Source organism: Bicyclus anynana, chromosome 9 (genome assembly GCF_947172395.1).
Source record: "Bicyclus anynana chromosome 9, ilBicAnyn1.1, whole genome shotgun sequence".
In the NCBI taxonomy this organism is placed as follows: Eukaryota; Metazoa; Arthropoda; class Insecta; order Lepidoptera; family Nymphalidae; genus Bicyclus; species Bicyclus anynana.
The window spans coordinates 6,146,229-6,168,038 of NC_069091.1; the positions used below are offsets into that span (position 1 = coordinate 6,146,229).

The following is a 21,810-nucleotide window of genomic DNA, read 5'->3' on the forward strand; positions in this document are numbered from 1 at the left end:
TTGGCTGAAATTTGGAACATAGATAGAATATATTCTAACACTTTTAATCCCAAAAAAATTCACGGTTCACGCGGGATTTCTTAATATAATTTTATTTTTTCACATAGTATGTCAGCTGCTTTACTTCGTCGGACGGGATGTTGCCACAGTTGCCGTGGGTAGTGTAGTGTTCTTACTTCTATACACAACGAACACTTACTAAGTGAGCGACTTGGCGCGGAAGCACGCCAGATGCGCGTAGTACGTCGGCGTGGGGTAGGACACCGCGCGGGTGCAGCGCGAGTACAGGTGGCACAGATAGTATGTCAGCTGCTCTACTTCGTCGGACGGGATGTTGCCACAGTTGCCGTGGGTAGTGTAGTGTTCTTACTTCTATACACAACGAACACTTACTAAGTGAGCGACTTGGCGCGGAAGCACGCCAGATGCGCGTAGTACGTCGGCGTGGGGTAGGACACCGCGCGGGTGCAGCGCGAGTACAGGTGGCACAGATAGTATGTCAGCTGCTCTACTTCGTCGGACGGGATGTTGCCACAGTTGCCGTGGGTAGTGTAGTGTTCTTACTTCTATACACAACGAACACTTACTAAGTGAGCGACTTGGCGCGGAAGCACGCCAGATGCGCGTAGTACGTCGGCGTGGGGTAGGACACCGCGCGGGTGCAGCGCGAGTACAGGTGGCACAGATAGTATGTCAGCTGCTCTACTTCGTCGGACGGGATGTTGCCACAGTTGCCGTGGGTAGTGTAGTGTTCTTACTTCTATACACAACGAACACTTACTAAGTGAGCGACTTGGCGCGGAAGCACGCCAGATGCGCGTAGTACGTCGGCGTGGGGTAGGACACCGCGCGGGTGCAGCGCGAGTACAGGTGGCACAGATAGTATGTCAGCTGCTCTACTTCGTCGGACGGGATGTTGCCACAGTTGCCGTGGGTAGTGTAGTGTTCTTACTTCTATACACAACGAACACTTACTAAGTGAGCGACTTGGCGCGGAAGCACGCCAGATGCGCGTAGTACGTCGGCGTGGGGTAGGACACCGCGCGGGTGCAGCGCGAGTACAGGTGGCACAGATAGTATGTCAGCTGCTCTACTTCGTCGGACGGGATGTTGCCACAGTTGCCGTGGGTAGTGTAGTGTTCTTACTTCTATACACAACGAACACTTACTAAGTGAGCGACTTGGCGCGGAAGCACGCCAGATGCGCGTAGTACGTCGGCGTGGGGTAGGACACCGCGCGGGTGCAGCGCGAGTACAGGTGGCACAGATAGTATGTCAGCTGTTCTACTTCGTCGGACGGGATGTTGCCGTCGTTGCACACGGCGTGGTAACGAGTGGGTCGCGCTGTTCCCTTTATAGCCTGGTGGGACACCTGTGACAGATATAGTAAACCTCTAGATATCATTGTGTTTTAATATGTTACGCCTGTATGTTGTGCGACTCATTTTAAAAATATTACCTTAATTCGTGGATGTTTTAACAATGAATTTATTTTAAATCATTAATTTATATTTATATGGGAAATAGAACGTGCATATTTTTTCATTTTTTATTATTTTTTTCTTTTTATTTTAGTTTCTTTTGTTTGTTGGTTGGTTGTTATAACTTTTAATTAGGAAACAAAATAGTAGCATACCAAGTAAAAGTCCAATTCCTTAGGATGCACAATGTGAGTGTCAACAACGGTGCCTGGCTCAACGTTTTGTGGGTTTTGCTCGCCCATGAAGAATCTGAAAATATTTTTAGTCATTATCATTTAAGAATATCATAGAATAGAATAAATATTGTCGGGAACCAAATATTGCTTCCCGACAGTATCGACTAAATTTTTAACGACGCGCTGCGTTCAGTTGTGTTCGGAAAGAAAAATTGCGAAGTTAATTTTAGTAAAAGTGTCTTGGGGAAGAAAGTACCTCGAAAATACCAAGATAAATAACGCGAAAGTTTGTATGGATGTTTGGATGTATGTTTGGATGTTTGCTACTGTTTAACGCCGCTACTACTGAAGCGGTTTAGCTAAAATTTGGAATGGAATAGGATTTTACTCTGGATTAACACATAGGCTACTTTATATCCCGAAAGAATCCATGGTTTCCCGAGATTTGCGAAAACTGATGATTTTAATGATATGAATGTTTGTTACTCTTTCACTCCTCGACTACTTAACCGAATTAGCTGAAATTTGGTATTGAGATATATTATAGCATGGATTAAAACATAGGCTACTTTTTATACCGAAAAAAATCCATGGTTCCCGAGGGATCGGTGAAAAACTAAATTTCACGCGGACGAAGTCGCGGGCGTCCGCTAGTCTAAGATAAGTCATATCTCTGGCTCTTATAATAGTGTCTTACCTCGTATGGTGTCGCTTCTGTACAAGCAGGAACAACACCTCGACCTTGCGCGACGGGTCGTGCCGCGCGTACGCCTTGTGAACAGCCACTAGCTCACTGTTCATCACCTGATCATCATTGGAGTCAATAGGGAATAATAGAAACCTCAATAGCTCTACTCTCTATGTAAAATAAATAATTATATTTATGACAATAATATTAATAACAACCTCTACACTGTTCGGATTGATAGCCCTGGTCTACAAAATTTAACTTTTTATGTGACTTTGAATTGAATATTTTTATATTATTTGGAGATATTGAATACGAAAAACATATATTTTTTTAATTAGCTCTCATTTTGAAAATATACCTAATATACAAAATTGGTCATTAGTAACACATGGTATAGTTCAAAACAATTTATTTAAATAATTAAGAATATTTATTTATTATTATACTTAACGTTTCATATTTATCTTCAGCAAGTGAAATACTATCAATATAGGACATTTTCATGTAAAAGGCAAATTTGATGTAGACCAGTGTTTTCATTGTTAATTAATGATTACATTGAATTTAATTTAACGATAAAAACCGAAAATCATACAAGTATGTAGTATGAAATAGATGATTCATCATCATCATCATCATCAACCCGTATTCGGCTCACTGCTGAGCTCGAGTCTCCTCTCAGAATGGAACGGGGTTAGGCCTTAGTCCTCTATGCTGGCCCAAGCCCCAATGCCACAATATGAGCAATTCAATAACTTATTTCAGTAACTTTGATTTTAACACAAAAATACTAAACTGATTTTGAGGTAACGACATCAATCTCCTATTAAAACGTGGATGCACAATCAGCGACCAAAAAACGTCCCCACTCAATGAGTGCCAAACACGACTTCTTGGCACTCAATTCAAGTAGTCGCATTTGCAAATTCAACCTTAAACTCAATACTTAAAGTTGAATTTGCTCTGAATTTTGGATTTTATTGAATACTAGCGGATGCCCGCGACTTCGTCCGCGTGAAACTCGATGTAAACTTTCAACTACCCCTACCCCCACCCTACCCCTACCCTACCACTACCCTACCCCTACCCCGTTTTCTAATTATTATTAATATGAACTTTATACAATAACAATAAAGCTCAAATTGACTACGTTTTAGTTACAAATCATTTGTATGGGAAAAAGAAAAGGGCTATTTTTAGGGTTTTTCCAGCAATAATTCTAATTTTTCTCGCCGTAAAAACCATCCTTGAACTTCAACGAACATTTTAAAAAAAGATTTGGCCAAATTGGTCCAGGCGTTGTTGAGTTATGCGCTTACCAACACATTTTGCGATTCATTTTTATATTATAGATTGAACTACATTTAAAGGCCTTTAGGTATAATTTTTTTTACCAATAATTCTAATTCTGTCTAACTAAAATTGGCCAGTTTTTAAGTGAAATTTTCTACATGATTGTGCGTCCTTTTATTTTAAGCGGTCCATAGGTAACAAACACAAAAAAAAACACACGCATCGATTTTTTTAAACCTCCTGCTTTTTTTAAAGTCGGTTATAAATACCTGAGCGAATTGACCCTCAGAAACTCCGTCACGGAACACGAATATCTTCTTAGGCAGCGCATTATGGTGACTCTTGTAAATTTTCAGCTGATCGAACATCATGTTCTCAAAGTCAACTATGATTTCGTTCTGAAAACGTTAAAATAAATTAAAATCCTTCTGATAGAGTAGTTTTTTTTTATTTAATTAACTCTTTATTCTTGTGCATTTAACGATTATGTCAAAGATTATAACGAATTCTCAGCGCAATGCTTGGTTCAGTAACCCTTATTAGAAGGCTCAAAGTCACTCAGAGGGCGATGGAGGAGTTATGCTTAGACTATCTCTGCGTGATCGAATCAGAAATGAGGAGATCCGCAGACGAACCAAAGTCACTGACATAGCTCAGCGAGTCGCGAAGCTGAAGTGACAATGGGCAGGCCTCATAGTTCGATGAGCCGATGAAGGGACATAGACAAATGTCGACCAAAAGCGGCGGAGTTGTCCAAGTTTCATCTCTTTCGTCCCAACTCCCAATGCATTAAAAGAGAGCGATATTTTCAGGTACTCCGCTATTGGTCGACGTACCGACTTAAAGAGAATATTCATTGTGGCACAAACGCAATTGTTATTGCAGGGCCCCAAAGACGCGCTAACATGCGACTAATGAGATAATCTAGTGTAGAGACATAGACAAAATTCAACCAATGGCGGCGCAACCGGAAATACTGCTACCTCTTTCACTGCGTTGGTACGAAAGAGATGGAACTGGGACAGCTCCGACGCCATTGGACAAAGTTTTGTCTATTGAGTTGTCACTGTTTGGTTTGTACAAACATCCTGTCACCTTCAATACATAAATGCTCTTTACGTACTTAACCGTCGTGGGTATAAAAATACACTGTCGACTAATACCATCAACCATCGCAGTAATTTCACAAAGTATTACCTTAGGTGTTTGAATGCTCATCTCAATGTGGTACACGAAACATTTCACGTCAATAGAGGCTGTCACAGCGGCAATACTTGGAACGCTCATCTATAACAAAGAATATTTATTTATTGGCTACAGTTTAATGCACAAAAAAAGAACAATATTACTAGAAAGCGCAGTGTTGGTCAACCCCCACTAAGTGGACCAGCGAGTTGCAGGAGCCTGGAGGTTGGTGGCTCGAGATCGTGGTATTTAGAAGTCCATAGAAGCGGCGCTAAAATGTGACTAACAAGATAATCTCGTGATGAGAAATAGACAAACTTCAACCAATGGCAATGCAAGCGGAAATACCAATTTCATTGCGACGATTTTCTCTATGTCTCTACATGTCGCATGTTAGCGCCGAGGCCTATGTCCAGCTATGGATATACATCGGCGGATAATGATGATTATTTTAGTGATTTTAGTCATCATTATAAACGCATATTCGGCTCACTGCTGAGCTCGAGTCTCCTCTTTGAGAATGAGAGGGGTTAAGCCAATAATCTACCACACTGCCCCAATGCAGATTAGCAGACTTCACACACGCAGATAATTAAGAAAATACTCTGGTATGCAGGTTTCCTCACGATGTTTTCCTTCACCGTTTGAATCAGAATCAGAATCATTTATTTGCAAGAAACATTAAATTAAGTTGTACAAAGATGTTCTTATGTATTAGTTAACAATGTTTCACCATTAATAGGTATACATATGTTTAATTAATTAAATTAAAATTAAATGACATGAGTTATTTAATTTCCCAAAAAGCACACAACTAAAAAGTTGGAGGGGCATGCCCCGGACCGAATTCGAACCCACACTCTTCAGAATCGGAGGCGGAGGTCATATCCACTACCTAATCCACCTAAACCACCGACGTGCGACATGAAGCGGGTTGCAGGGAGCCGCTGGAAACTGATGGCTCGAGACTGTGAAGTTTGAAAGTCCATACAAGAAGCCTGTGTCCAGCAGTGGACGTTCATCAGTGGGTAATAATGATAATTATTTTAGTGATGTGGGGTAATGTCATGTAGGATAGTATAGCATATTGTGGGGAAATTTCTTGTGAGGTAGTGCCATGTGGGGTAATGTAGTGTGGGGTAATGTATCGTGGGGTAATGTCTTCCATTTTAGATTGCATCACCACTTATCATCAGATGAGCTTGTAGTCAATGGCTTGTAGAGATTTATAAAAAAAACTTGAGAGGTGTCAAGGGACACCCGGATGGAAAATCGATATCGCATCCCATCCCATCTCATCATTTTGGGGTCGGGGCGTCGGGGAACGTTTTGGGGTCGGGGGGCCTTTTAGGGTCGGGGGGCCTTTTGGGGTCAGGGAGCCTTTTGTGGTTGGGGGCTCGTTTGGGTTTAGGGGTAATTTTGGGGTCGGGGGGCCATTTGGGTTCATGGGGCCTTTTGGGGTCGGTAAACAAATGTCGTTGAACGTTACCTGATCAGGCGAAGGGTGAGTGACGTCAGCGCCTACAACCATGACGCCGCCGCTCTTGAGGCACTGCGGCAAACTGCGGTTGTCCAGCGCCTGGTTCACGCCCATCAGTTTAGAGTTCACCTAGAAAGAAAGAAAGAAAGATTTGTAAGTAATGCCATATATTACATTCTTAAATTCTAAATTATTCCATAGCTTAATTGTCCAAGCAATAAGTGGAGCAATAAAAGAAGAATGCCTTGCAATATGTGGCATAACCTAGAAAAAGGCCCTAACTCAGCATTACGAGATCACACACAACTTCTACTGTGTATTACAAAAACAAAAATATTACTACTAGTGACCACTATAGTTAGTAATTCATTGACCTCTTATAATAAAACGACGCACAATCATGTAGAAAATTTAACTTAAAAAACTGGCCATTATTGCTTTGACAGTTTTAGAATTATTGGTAAAGGCAATTATACCTTTAAAGGCCGTTAAATATAGTTCAATATGCAATAAAATCCCAAATTCAGAGCAAATTCAACCTTAAAGATTGAGTGCCAAGAAGTTGTATTTGGCACTCATTGAGTAGGGACGTTTTTTGGTCGCTGATTGTGCATCCGCTTTTTAATAGGAGGTCGATGGTAGTATTTTATTTTATTATTACATACACACTTCTTATATACCACAGAGTGAGTTTTTACAAGCAGCGTGGTGAAGGCGGTAAAACCCATAAAAAACAAACGTCACGCGTCTCCTTGACATCCGCATATTACAAACTTTTTTTATAATTTATATTTCAAAATATAACACTAACAAGAATTACGTAAATTAATATAATATCAATAATAACCAATAAAAAAATACTCCATCTTATTTCTTTAGTTTAGGTAAACAGATTTTAAAATATTTAAAAACATAAGACGCCATTTTTCTTGAATAATTCGTGTCCTACTGACTCGAGAATGTATTCGTTTTTGAATTTTGTATTTAGAAGGGCCAGTATCGCATGCGAATTCACGAACAAGCTTAGATTTGGTATATATCTTATACTAAACTAGAAGCTCTTGGCCGTTTTTTACACCATTCAACTACATAAAATGCTATGTCAGTGACTTTGGTTCGTCTGCGGATCTGCTCATTCCTGATTCGATCACGCAGAAACTCCAAGCATAACTCGCTCCATCACCCGCTGAGTGACTGAGCCTACTAATAAGGCCCATTCTTGTAACTTACCTTCAACAAAATGTTGCGAACTGTCTGGTCGTTCATACGCCTGCTGACTGTCATCTCTCTTATACATTGAGTCAACATGCCAACCTCCAATTCCGCTTTGCGTTTTATCTAAAATACATAACGGTTTTATCAAAATTATCAAATCAAATCAAAATTTATTTATTGCGAATTCAGGTTACAGTCAGATCTTATTGAAATCAACACCAAATTACGCCTTACAACTTGCAATATGTATAATAATTTTAATTGCAATATGTGTAATAAAAAACATTGTAATTTACAATAATCAATTCACACACTTATTTGTACAATGATTAATTAATTAGTAGGTACATTGAATATTTTAAAGAATAAACCATGCAAAACAATAATTCTAATGATGCCTATACGTCAATATAATGTCAGTTTATATAGGGTATGTCAAAGATAAGTAAAATAATAAATTGCAAAAAAATTGTCATTAATATGGTGTATTTGTATAGTATTTATATAGTCTTGAAATCAATTGAAATTGGTTTATTCATCAAGGTACTCTTTGATGGAGTAGTACGCTTTGTTAATTAAAAAAATCTTTAATTGTTTCTTAAAACTTGCCAAGTTTTAAGAAACAATTAAAGAAGAATTATTTTTTATATTAAATGTCAGCTTATTGTAAATATTTATAAATTATATTTAAACGTTACAGAGCTAGGCCAGGCCTCCCTCCTTATATTCTATTGGATTTAGAGTTTGGACCCACCACAATGTTTTGAGTTTGGGTTTTATCAGAAAAAGGATAAAAATCTAATTTTGGTCAGAAATAAGTATCTTTACAGCCCAAAATTAAACTTAGTAATATTTTTTAAACTAAAAAATAAAAACTTTTTATGTTTAATACAAAGTTATTCAAATAATTACGACTATCGCATTACGACTTGCATTTTAAAATACGTAAAATTTGGCTACGTCATAATTATAAGGATGCATTTTAAGATCTATTTACAAAAGAAATATTATTTACCCCGAAAATATTAATTTTAGAACACATGTTCCTTGAACATTTTAGATTAATTTTCGATAATGAATATAACATAGACCATTAAAAAGAATGGACCTGTTTCGCACCCAAATTCACCAACAAAAAAGTCGGTCTTTTTTTGAGGGGGACGAGGTAAACTCACACATCGAAAACATTTAACACCATTAAGTATATTCTGTGTCCATACACTACACACAACTTTATAATTGACTCGCAATACACACACGCGTAATTTTAACACAGACTAACCAACACATCGCTTTGACTATCCACAGAATATATATATAGAATGTTCGATTAATTGATCGCTTTTTTGCTGTTACGTCAAAAGAATGGATTCATTTTAGAAATCGTTTTTATTACAAATTTGATAAAATTAAGGTAGATATACTTACAAATGAAACGTTACTCCATCTTTTACTAAACTACAAGTTTTCGGCCGTTTTTTATGCCATTCAACTACACAAACCGGCATTTTCAGGCAGCTCTTTACACGACGAAAACGATTACAACAATGAAACATCGATTCTATAACAACAGTTTTTATGAACGCGTTAGATCATTGATTCTTGATCTTTAACATAGGAGTAACGGTTTACGAGGCAGGTCCTTTCTTTTTAATGGTCTAAGAAATATAATAACCCCAGAGTTATGGAAAATACTCCCGAGCATCCTGTATATTATACAATTTTAAAAACTTTCATCATCCCTATTATTGCGTGTGTGCAAAAAGATCGGCTACTCTTATAATGAACAGTTTACCTTATGGTAAGCATCCTTGTCTCGACCAGAGATAATGATGAACATAAAGGTGAGCCTATTCTCTTGTGCTGTCATCAGTACGCTCCTCAGTTCATGTTGGGTCACGTTGAACTTGGTGAAGGCTGGATTATTCACTGACATGCCCATTTGACGGCCGAGACGAATTACCTGCGAGATAAGAACATTAAATTATAAAGCTGAAGAGTTTGCGAATTGTGAAGCTATATATTATACCGGTATTTTTACGGGAACGGGATCCACGCGTCAGCTAGTTTAATTATAAAATTATAAAGCTAAAAGTTTGTTTGTTTGTTTGAACGCGCTAATCTCAGGAACTACTGGTCCGATTTGAAAAATTATTTCAGTGTTAGATAGCCCATTTATAGAGGAAAGCTATAGGCTATATATTATCCCGATATTTTTACGGGAACGGCAACCACGCGGGTAAAACCGCACGGCGTCAGCTAGTTTACCTGACAAAGACGTACCGCCAAGCGATTTAGCGTTCCGGTACAATATCGTGTAGAAACCGAGAGGAGTGTGGATTTTCATCCTCCTCCTAACAAGTTAGCCCGCTTCCATCTTGATTACATCATCACTATTGTAATTTTTAAATATAATTTTCTTGTTTATTTTTATTTAATTTTACGTGACTTATTTTTTATTTTAATAGCTTTTAGTTTATTGTAATCCAACATTTTTAGATATTAATTTGGATTGTGTATTTTGATATTGTATCATTGCTGACAACTGTACTTTTGACATAAGTAATTTTAATTAGTGAATGCTGTGATGACTTGTAATTAGCTGTGCAATAACTTATAGTATATTAATGTAAATTATTGTCATGTGATTGTATCAGCTGTTGGTTGTCCTTATCAAATAAATAAATAAATAAATCACTTACCATCAGGTGAGATTGTAGTATCTAACTTCTAAAGAATAAAAAAAAACCAACTGCGCCAAATCCGCTTACCATTTGTATAACATTGCCACAGTCGCAGTTCCTCGGATCAACGTCCACAGCGACCATACCCCAAGACTCCAACGAACTCGCTCGTAGAAAGCGGTTGGCTTGCCATGCACCTCGCCTGTTATGAACAACGTAAGTTTGTTGCGAAATCAATGATCTATAGACAGTGCGTTATCAACTGAGTCGTGTTGCTAAAGTTCATTTACATATCCAAAAAGTCCGCATTGAAACTTATTAAAGCTGATTCTATACCTCTTACCAAAGATGTTATACTATGGATATGCGCTAGCACTAGCGCGCCAAAACTGATGCGAGCAAATTATATCGCATAGTTATTTAAACAAATAATACTTAAAACATGTGTGTTTAGTTTAGTGTGTTCCGGAAGTGTAAAAATTATATATATATGTCGGCGAGTGAGTTACTTGATCGGTTAGCAAAATCTATGTTGTGATAATATTAGAATCAGGTTTTCGTGTAATTCGGTTTTAATTATTTACTGTTTAAATAAATAAGACTAAAAGGTTTCAACCATGCCGGACGTGGCGGCGCTCGACCAATAGGAAACGTCCACGTGACACTGTCCTATAGCATTGCATCCAAAATGGCGCGTAGCCGGTTCGCTTGACAGGTGGGCTAACCTGCCCCCATTGTAGCCTGCTAGTTGAGCAGATCAGTTGTAATCTCTTTCTCTAAATGGATAAGTCGTCTTCCATTTGTTAAATAGAAGTTTAGTGGGTGAGTTATCCGTATAGTCCGGCCATTGCATTGTTAGTTACTTGTCTGGGAGGCAACACGAGCGGGGAAGGGGGGCGTTTACATGATGTACAAGGGCCCTTTAACCCTGCTACTAGCGGTTGCCAGCCGTGATCCCGCTCGTGCTTGACTACCTGCCCTATGACAGTTAATCCTGGTTTACATCTGATAGTATCAGCGCTATACTTGATCAATATTGTAGTTAGAGGGTAGAACTGTATTAGTAAGTTCGATCGTTCCGATAATGATCGATAGTGTTACTTTGTGTATCTGCCATCCTTGACACGTAAAGCTTAGAACCTGCTCTGAGGCTACGGCTTCCCCGTTATCAGAAGTGGAATTTAGTATATTCCCCGTTATATACATTAATATATTTTTTTTTGTTGGAATCGCTCGTGACGACAAGATCCTACCGATCGAATGACTCACTCGCGCCGACATGTAATTAAATAATTTATCAGCTGACACAAGTCACGTGACCAGTTCAGTTTTTCTAAGCTACAGATAATAAATCTAAAATTAATTTTCAATTTATTCTTATGTAAAAAAAGACTTTTGCATTATTAATGCTTACGTATTTAATATTTTATCGTTACAAATTTACAATTGTCAAGTACTCTTAGCTAATTAGTAAACATGTGACTTTACCTTGGATCAACTGGTCTCCCCCCTCCAATGTCTATCTTAGGAGCTTCCAATATTTTCGCATCCACTTGGAAGAATTTATCGTCAATTTCCAGTTTGAAGTGTTTGAAACACGGGTTTTCAGAATATTTCATCTATAAAATATAAAATACGTTATTTGCAAGATCCATCTAAAAAAGTAAAATAAGTTACTTGCACTATTATGTTACTAACACTACGATGTTACCATAGATCTCCTATTAAAAAGTGGATGCACAATCAGCGACCAAAAAACGTCCCCACTCAATGAGTGCCAACACACAACTTCTTGGCACTCAATTTAAGTAGCTGCATTTGCAAATTCAACCTTAAACTCAATCCTTAAGGTTGAATTTGCTCTGAATATGGGATTTTATTGAATATTGGACTTTAGGTATAATTTTCTTTGCCAATAATTCTAAAACTGTCAAAGCAAAATTGGCCAGTTTTTAAGTGAAATTTTCTACAAGATTGTGCGTCCTTTTATTATAAGAGGTCAATGTATGTTATATAAGTAGTAAGTAACACAATAGTATGTGTGTAAGGATCATTACTTACATCACGAATGACCTCCTTGATCTTGGCGAGGCGGTCGCTAGGTGGCGTTGCTGCTTCACGGACCATCGTCGACAGTTGTTTCTCGTTCAGTTGTTTATTTAACGCCTACAAATATAAACATTGTGTTGGTACATAATATAAAGTGACGGGTAGCAGTGACAGTGATTGTACCATCTTTATGTGGTAGAGGAAACACCTCGAGCAGATGCCAGGACTTGTGACCATGGGTGTAGACTTAAAGGTGCCCCCCTCCCCTGCCCGACATATCCATACTAAACAATAGGCTAGTTGACACTTTTAAAATTGTCTTAAATAGTTCATTAACGTTCTACTAAACTAAAAAAATTCATATTTTTTCGAGACGTGATTACATGAAAATTTTAGTTTTAAATATTTTTTTGACAATACGAGCTAAAACGCCTGTCATGACAGTCTATATTTCAACTTTTTCATGACGTCACTATAATAAATCCCATAGAAATGGAGCGTTTAATAAAAATATTAGATATCAAGTAGTTCGACGTTAGTGTTTTAGTGACAAAATGGACGACAGTGTTTTTGACGTTTGGAAAATTTGAAAAAATACGTGATATTTAAATGAAGTTTTTATGATATCCTTAACTTTTATTAATTGATATCGATATATTTCGGACCTTTATACCATATACCTACTACACGAAATTAATATTGTTTATATTGAATTTGATATGAGTCAACTACCCATATCAAATTCAATATAAACAATATTTATGATCAAGTAGTGGATCCAGTCAAGCTTCGCTTATGTGTGCTTCTTCCCTACCCCTAATGGTAGGGATGGGGAAGGTAAGGGTAGGTCCTACCCTACTAAAAACTCTCCATAAAAACCATCCTCCTACTTCAAGGAGTATTCTAAAAAAAATAATTAGCGAAATAGTCAAGCTTCGTTTTGACTTTTTCTCACATTTACTTTTATAACATAAGTATGAATTATAAAATGTTTGCAATTACCTGACCATAGACGATTTCCAACATTTCCATTGGATAATAAATATTCTTGTCTTTGGGACCCACCCACATGCAGTTAAGCTCTGGATAGCGAATCCTAAAAATTAAAAAGAAATCAAGAACAAGAACGCGAAAGTTCACAGTATTTTACTTTTTTAAAGGCAAAACGACTTCAAATCTTATATGTTCACTAATATACATTGAGAACGAAACCTCCACCCAATCACTCTTTTTTTCTCTCTAAAGGTATTAACAAAATCCTTTATTCAGCTAAAAAAAGAACAAATTAAAAAACAAGAAGAAATTACAAACTAATACTAACAGAGCTTACAAGCTACTTAAAGATACCTACTTAAATTACAAAGTTACTCTGTCTGTACTTAGTATAATAATTTAATAATGAGATTCAGCTGAATTGGGGCTGCCTCAGCTCAATACTACAGTTGAGAGCTGTAGTGCTGGGGTGAGTTTTTCAGGGGTGAGTTTTATAGTATTAAAATACGTTTGACGTTGTTGTCAATGTAGAATTCAAAACAAATCGACCATTAACCATAAATTTGAGTGCACATCCCTACACAAGGTCTTAAAATTTTATTTTTTCGGAATTTATTGTCAAAGAATAATGTCCAAATAAAATCTTTGTGCTCGGATCGGAGGTCTATGCAAGAGGCCTATGCCGTCTACGTCCATCGGCTGATAAGGTAAGGTAAGGTAATGTCCAAATGCGGTGTGCCCCTCTAGGTAGTTCGTGTCCACTACATTTTAAATGTAAGTACCTGCATCTCTTCTCAGTCTTAACTCTCAAAGGTCTGTTATTCCATGTACTCGCGTTGCCTAGTTCCCGCGTGCTTACCCTAGTTAAGAATCCCTACTTGCGTGTAGTAACCAAAATGGGTGTGAATTTTCACCCTCCTCCTGACAAGTAAGCCCGCTTCCATCTTAGATTGCATCATCATCATTCTCAGTTTCAAAGTACTGTAAGTGAAATGTACTACCTACCTACCTACTCTAGTTAAGAATCTTATGCACGCCACTGATGGACTACTTACTAGATAATATTAGCTAGTGGCGTGCGCTTCATAGATACATAAAAACACTTCCTACCCTAATCACAAACCTATGTTGGATTACAAAATACAGTTGGACAAGGAATTTTCCAATTTTTACTTATAGCGCAAACCCTAATTAAAAACCTTATGCACGCCGCTGAATATTAAATATCAGTACCTGCATCTCTTCTCAGTCTCGAAGTATTGCGCGACCGTCATCTCCTTCACAGGTTTCCCATTGGCATCAGATATCTGGAATCTCATCTTGATGGGTGGCTCCACTATTCCGTTGCAAATGTATTCGCGTTGTCTTGTGCCCGCGCCAGCGATGTTTGCTTTAACCTACAAGAAGGAAACCTTTTCTATTTTTTTTTTATTCTTTACTAGTTAGCTCTTGACTACAATCTCACCTGATGGCAGATTAGGAGGATGAAAATCCACACCCCTTTCGGTTTCTACACGACATCGTCCCGGAACGCTAAATCGCTTGGCGGTACGTCTTTGCCGGTAGGGTGGTAACTAGCCACGGCCGAAGCCTCCCACCAGCCAGACCGGGACCAATTAAGAAAATCTCAATCGGTCCAGTCGGGGTTTGAACCCAGGACCACTGTCTTGTAAATCCACTACTGCGCCATAAATAGGAAGCCGTCAAATATTTAGAGTTTTTAGACTTCTTAATATTAGAGGAATACCGCGACTTCTGAGTCAGTGACGTAGCGTAAATTAGTTGAAGAACCTAATAGACGAGCGGTAAATCCCGAAAGACCTCTTTAGGCAAATTTACCCCCAACTCTTTCACCACAATAGTAAAATTGAAACCAAAATGTTTATTGTAACACAAGATGTAATAATATTCGAGTGTGGGAAAATTCAAATAAACAAGGAAAATGCCAGAAATAACGAGATAGTTTTTTTTTACTTTTGTCATTTCTAAAGTGTAACTCTTAAGTTTTTTTCCCGGTATGCACCAGATTAAGTTAGATTGTGGACAACATTTTACTATGTTTTTCAAACGTAAAGGGCCTCATGTAATCCGAGGAGCCCGTATCATTGACTCGGCTGATACTAGCTACGCCCCTGGTCAGTGTAATTCAGTCATTCACAAACCCCGTGCGAAACCTTGTTTCTTGGGGGATACAAAGTAGGCAGTATGTTGGTCAATAACCTTATCTATTTTCCAGTGAAAGTCCCATTAAGAAAACACAGTTATTAAGAAATCACAGGCAGACGCTTCAATTTCATTTATATGTATTGATACTGGTGTTTAAATGAAGTTGTACTTACTCTTAATGACTTCACAAATTGTTGGAACAACTCAACGCCCCTTTGTCCATCTAAAGACATTTTTGGGTTCAGCCTAAAGTCGTTAACGAGCGCGTCAACCAAGTTTTGCTGTCTTGGGAAACCCTTGTGAGCCACTGCAATCAATACAAATATGCAAATTTATATTTAATTTATATATTGTAGGAATTAATCTGGAGACAGATATGACGTCGCTCGATCTCGTGTTGGTTCGTGCCGACGCTGGGCGGCGCAACTTGTTTCCGTAAACAGTAGGGAGTTAGAGAGGGGTAGCGATCGGGCGGGAACAATTGTACGTTTTTTGCGGTATAAACGGCCGCATCTCTTTTTTCACATTAACTTGAAAGTTTGATTTTTTCACAATTTCAAGGAACTGTAAGATGTAAATTTCAACTGGATGCACTTGCCCGGTTTAAAAATAAAGGCTGGCTTCACCACCTTCTTTTAAATGACAGATAATGGATGGGACTCATGGGATGGGATCAACCATGAGTTTAGTCACTTCATGTCAAAGCTGGCTTCACGTGCAATTTACTTTTTTACAAATACCTCGGGAACCATGGATTTTTCCGGTAGTAGTGTTAATCCAGAGTAAAATTTATTTCTATTCCAAATTTCAGCTAAATCGGTTCAATAGTTGCGGCGTTAACAAACATCCAAACAAACATCCTCACAGACTTTTGCGTTTATAATATTAGTAGAATGACAAAGTCAACAGTTTATGAATAATCTATCAGACACTTATAAGAAGGAGATAAAACCAGCCCTTAGAATCATAAAAGGAAAGGGATTTAAATTTTATGATACTTTACCATCAATATTAATAAATGCTCGCGAAGTGAAGATAGCCGATTGGAAAAGGCCAGTCCACATTTCCAAACCGGCGCTCAAATCAATTGGATTCCTTGGCCGTTTGAAAAATTGCCGGCCAGCCTGTAATTTTAATTATATTTTTATTCTCGAAAATTAGAAACAAGTTATTTGTATACGTATGTTCCATATATAGCCCCCGGTATGAAAAAAATATGGGCAGTAAAATTCGATGAATGAATGACAGCGCAACCTATTCTGCGCACCTTTCACTTTTCAGGCGTAGGTACTGCGGGGCAACATACACCTATTTAGACAGTCGATCTGAAAGAGTAAACTCCATTCGTGCGTCGGAGCTGACACACAGTTTTTTTTTTATAAATTACAGTCGCTACTTGAAAGTTAAGTAAAACAATGTACTTGTGGAGGCATCACTCTTCAATTTTAAAATGGATAATTTAAAAAAATCTTTTTTTATAATCACTTGTGACTGTTATTATTCGTTTTTTTTTAATATTTAAATGTAACAATTGAGATATTGAGGCTATAACCTCAATATCTTAACCGTAAGAGCCGTCGGACTCATCACCGAGGGGTAGTGGTTCGATCCCCGCCCCGTTGGTCTATTGAAATACCCACTCCTAACACAGTCTGTTCAGACTAATTAAGTTATTAATATAAACATATTTTAGAAGTGTTTGTGTGTAATACACAAAAACATTGTGTGTGATGTGTTAGTAAGCATGGTTTATGCTATAGTAATCTTCTGGTTAGGATAGGATAGGACAGGATTACTTTAAGGGGAGTTTTGTTCTTTTGTCGATAAGGTTACTTACTTTGACATAGCTTTCCAAAGTTCCCTGTTGTAATATAACATCAATGCATTGAATCGCCTCCATGGGTGTGCTTAGAGAAGTGCCATGATTTTTCATGTGGCTGAAAAACAAACGCATATACTAACATAGACTGAGTATCAATAGAACACAGATTGGTGTGCCGTTGTCAGTAAAAAGATATTCGATTTTGACGTGTTTTTTGAGGCTGTAATGTACACAACTAAACTACGTTTAATTATTTTTTTTGATACAAGACTGAAAATTAAATATTCAATGACTTATTAATTCTCAAAGAAGTCCATAAGGTCTGCAAAAACGGTCACGCATCATGACACCAAATAATGACTAGCCTTATCTCATTCACAATCCATGCAAAAGTTATTTTCTTTTATGAAAGAATACGAAGGATGCTATCAAAACTATTACTTTTCCTATGTACAATGACTAATAGTTACGAGTGAAGCACGAGTGGTATTAACATTCATTATTTATTTAGATAACTTGGGCTCAGTTGTTTGTTAGGCAGCGTGGGACACCGTCACCGTGGGTATGCAGAACATGTCGGGCAGGGGAGATGAGAGTTAAGGCATTCTAAAGGGATCTCTTAAACCTACACTCACAAGGTCACAAGTCACAAGTCCTAGGACTTGCTCGAGGTGTTTGTTCTACCACAAAATAATGAAGCAATCACTGTTGCTGCTACTAGTCACTAGCTTACAAAAGAATCCTTTACTCAATTTAACAAATTGATTAGTATTATACCGATTAACGATTCCACTCTACGTAAAGTTCGTAATTTTATCTAGAAAATAAATACACATTTATCAATGGTTCTATTTGTAATAGTAATTCATACATACTTGATGATTGTCCCCAAATCAACAACGCCAGTTTTTTTCCAGCTAACTTCAAATGACATTTTTGCATCATTGTCATCCAAAATTTCCACCTGAAATAAAATTACGATTAACTGAAACCTTGGGTATATTTTTACTCTTTAAATATGTATTGAAAGGTATAAATATTTCGATTATTATTTGGAAAAAAAATCCTAACTTTGGAGGTATATTGTATGATTTAGCCATTGATGTCCTATTAAAAAGTGGATGCACAATCAGCGACCAAAAAACGTCCCCACTCAATGAGTGCCAAACACAACTTCTTGGCACTCAATTCAAGTAGTCGCAGTTACAAAATCAACCTTAAACTCAATCCTTAAGGTTCAATTTGCTCTGAATTTGATTTTATTGAATATTGGACTATATTTAAAGGCCTTTAGGTATAATTTTCTTTTCTTTTTAATAATTCTAAACTTTCAAAACAAAATAGGGTCAATGGATTTAGTCCTTAATAGCAGCCAAGTCTCCAATTCTGTTTCAGGGTGTATATAAAAGACCCGCCTGCTTCAAATACCTTTTGAAAAATATCCTTTCCAGCAATTTCTCCACTAAATCACGAGAGAGAGGGTATATTTTTCGACAGTTTACCTCTTTCTCGAAATTGGACCTACCTACCTTTATTGTGTGTCGTTGGTATATAAACACTACAATTTCGAGTAAGTACAGAGTCCTCGACAATTCAAATTCAAATTTCATTTATTTTAATTAGGCTTAGTTTACAAGCACTTTTGAAAAGTAAAGTCAGGTATTTAAAATAGAAAACTTAAAATTAAAGTTACGAGGGTTCCAATTTTATGATTGCACCTCATAGTTTGTTGACAAACCCTATGTGTTGAACCTCATATTAAGTCATTAATTGACAATCATCAATCATAATTATGAAACACCTCAATATCCAAAAATAATCTGTTTAACAAGAGCCGAGAAAAGAAATAAGAATAGTTTCAAATTTTAAAAAGTAAAATAAAGTTAAACTTACATGTACTGTACACCGCTCATCGGAGGTAGTCCAAAGTGGATTCAAAGAATAGCAATTCTTCCTTTGATCAAATGATATTACTTGCTTCGGGAATTTTATCCCTTTTGCAACAGTAAATACTTTGGGTAATAGTTTCTTCGGTCGATCAGGGGTGATCGTGACGTCAAATCGGTACTGAAAATGGTACATTGGCATAAACAAACATTTAAAACATATCTGAAAGTTAAAAAAAAAGATTCCGACGAATTGATAACCTCCTTCTTTTTTTTAAGTCGGTCGGTAGCGATGAGTGATATACCCACGACTGATGCACCTCAATTCCCCGCACGCGCGATTTCACACACGCGCAGACTTTCCCCCCGTCGCCCGCATATCATGGGAGTGTCATCAACGAACTTGCCAGACTATAGTTACCACAGTTTGTTAATACGAGTATAATTGGCTGTTACTGTATTAAGAGGTTGGTAACTGCTACATTACAGCAAACAAAAAAACAAGACAAGGTTGGGACTCCGCTTAGGTAGGGCTTAAATCATAGATATCTAGTGGACTAAGAGCCTGCGATAGCTAGAATTGCGTCATTTTAGGAAGTATGCCAGCTCCTAGTCCTACCATAGGTAAATACAGTGGCTAATTACAAAGTGAAAAACCCTGAAAGTTTAATATTTTAATATTGCAATTTAACGGTTTCACTTCGATATTTTATAATATACCGAAAAATAACACGTTAAATTGTAATCAGTATTTTCAGTTCACAATATGACGGCAGATTACAATATCACAAGTGAGATTATAAAGTAACATATTTTACAATTTAATGGTAACATTTGTAAGGAGATTAAAAACTAAATAAGTTCTTAATAAAAAGTAGACTTACCACTTTCAAAGGCTGAATCTTCATTTCCAAATAGTTGCACACAACTCTTGTTTTATAAGCTGGGACAACGCCGCCGAGTACCTTAGCTGGTATTTGATACCGGCATACAGCAGTGGGTCTGGGTGTTGGGGCTGGGGCTGCACCAACTACAGCTATTTTCGGTTCATAGGAAGAACCTCTGCCTCTCCCAGTAGCTGACCGTTGTACGAAGCCTGGTGGAGGAGATTGTACCGGAGCTGGCGATGGAGGATTGAAAACTACTGGTGGACTTTGCTGTGCTGAGGCTGTCATTGAAGCGCCCCAGCCTCTACCTCTTCCTTTTCCTAGAAAATAATGTTGGACAAATGAACTTTCGAACTTGCATTACAAATATTTTTAACCGACTTCAAAAAAAGGGAGGAAATTCTCAATTTGACAAGTATATTTTTAGAGTACCGAACGTACGTAGTACAAAAACGGAAGCCTTATAATATCAATCGCGCACATTTTAATGTCTGTCTGTTTTCTCCGAATGTACCGGACCAATACAGTTGAAATTTGATACACATATCAATTTTTTTTCATTTTTTTTTAATGTTTGATACCACATAACATCATCATTTCTTAACCAATTTTGAAAATTCTTTTTTTGTTTGAATGTGCATACTTTTACTAAATTTGTGTTAAATCAAAATAACTGAAATACGTCTTTGAAGTCGGTTTCTACTTTTATGTTAAAAAGATTATTATTGAAACATAAAATTTTACTGCCTCAGGTTCACAATCACAAGGTAGGTTCTGCTGAGAAGAGCCAGTAATAAACGCAACTGTTACTCGTTTAAAATCATTATTAATTTTATATATTTTATTTTACTAAAGAAATCAATTTTTTTTTTAAAGTTAACCCTTGACTACAATCTCACCTGATGGTAAGTGATGATGCAATCTAAGATGGAAGCGGGCTAACTTGTTAGGAGGAGGATGAAAATCCACACCCCTTTCTACACGGCATCGTACCGGAACGCTAAATCGCTTGGCGGTACGTCTCTGCCGGTAGGGTGGTAACTAGCCACAATCCATACATCTTTACAGTTTCGCATTTCATCGTCTCGTCTTTGCCGATTCGGCAACAGCGACTGGAGACTCTGTCACATTAGACGCGGGCTTCGATCATGCGCCCTCATGTGACTTATGTACCCTATTTTTGCGCGGAATGTCCTGGAGCAAACAGGACAAGTTAGGGTACCGTCCACATAATTATATGAGATATTGGAGGGTGGCTTGGCCTTAAGTTGTTCACGACGATTATCCAGATCCCGCCTCCGCCTATCTTCAAAACCAAAGGTACTCCGCTGAACATAGGACCTCCACTCTGACCGATCTTTTGCTAACATCTCCCAACGAGTAGAATCTATGTTACAGTTAGCCAAATGTCTCTTCTGTACATCCTTATACCTCAAGAACTGTCCACCTTGTTTCCGCTTACCGTTCATGAGCTCCGAGTAGAATAAGCGCTTGGCTAACCTCTCGTTGGGCATTCTCACTACATGCCCAGACCAGCGCAACTGTCGCCGCATCAGATATGCCTCAATACCACTGACTTGTGCTCGACGCAGTACATCAGTGTTTCTAATATGATCGGACCACCAGATGTTTTGAATGTCACGAAGGCACCTGAGATGAAACCTATCCAGCATGCGGATATGCTTGCGATATAACGTCCAAGTCTCAGCAGAGTAGAGAAGATTCGGGACTACGATAGCCATATACACTTTGATTTTTGTGCTCAAATGTAGATCATGTGAGCGAAACACCTTCTCTCGTAA

General features: G+C 37.8%; 1 protein-coding gene across 2 annotated transcripts in view; it reads right to left on the reverse strand.

The window, feature by feature from the left end:
- Nucleotides 1–21,810, reverse strand: part of LOC112044407 (protein argonaute-2) — a 38,913-nt gene that overhangs the window by 3,483 nt on the left and 13,620 nt on the right. For both annotated transcript variants that reach the window (XM_052883402.1, XM_052883403.1), the window contains exons 4-22: nt 20,006–20,328; nt 19,129–19,302; nt 18,111–18,199; nt 17,251–17,350; nt 16,417–16,537; nt 15,587–15,720; nt 14,481–14,644; nt 13,257–13,350; nt 12,267–12,371; nt 11,694–11,824; nt 10,293–10,407; nt 9,317–9,484; nt 7,537–7,644; nt 6,316–6,435; nt 4,839–4,928; nt 3,911–4,039; nt 2,355–2,461; nt 1,637–1,730; nt 200–1,372 (exon numbers count right to left, since the gene is read on the reverse strand). In XM_052883402.1, the coding sequence (XP_052739362.1) occupies nt 1,169–1,372; nt 1,637–1,730; nt 2,355–2,461; nt 3,911–4,039; nt 4,839–4,928; nt 6,316–6,435; nt 7,537–7,644; nt 9,317–9,484; nt 10,293–10,407; nt 11,694–11,824; nt 12,267–12,371; nt 13,257–13,350; nt 14,481–14,644; nt 15,587–15,720; nt 16,417–16,537; nt 17,251–17,350; nt 18,111–18,199; nt 19,129–19,302; nt 20,006–20,328 (2,570 nt within the window). In that variant the 3' untranslated portion in view covers nt 200–1,168. The remainder of the gene's footprint in view (nt 1–199; nt 1,373–1,636; nt 1,731–2,354; nt 2,462–3,910; nt 4,040–4,838; nt 4,929–6,315; nt 6,436–7,536; nt 7,645–9,316; nt 9,485–10,292; nt 10,408–11,693; nt 11,825–12,266; nt 12,372–13,256; nt 13,351–14,480; nt 14,645–15,586; nt 15,721–16,416; nt 16,538–17,250; nt 17,351–18,110; nt 18,200–19,128; nt 19,303–20,005; nt 20,329–21,810) is intronic.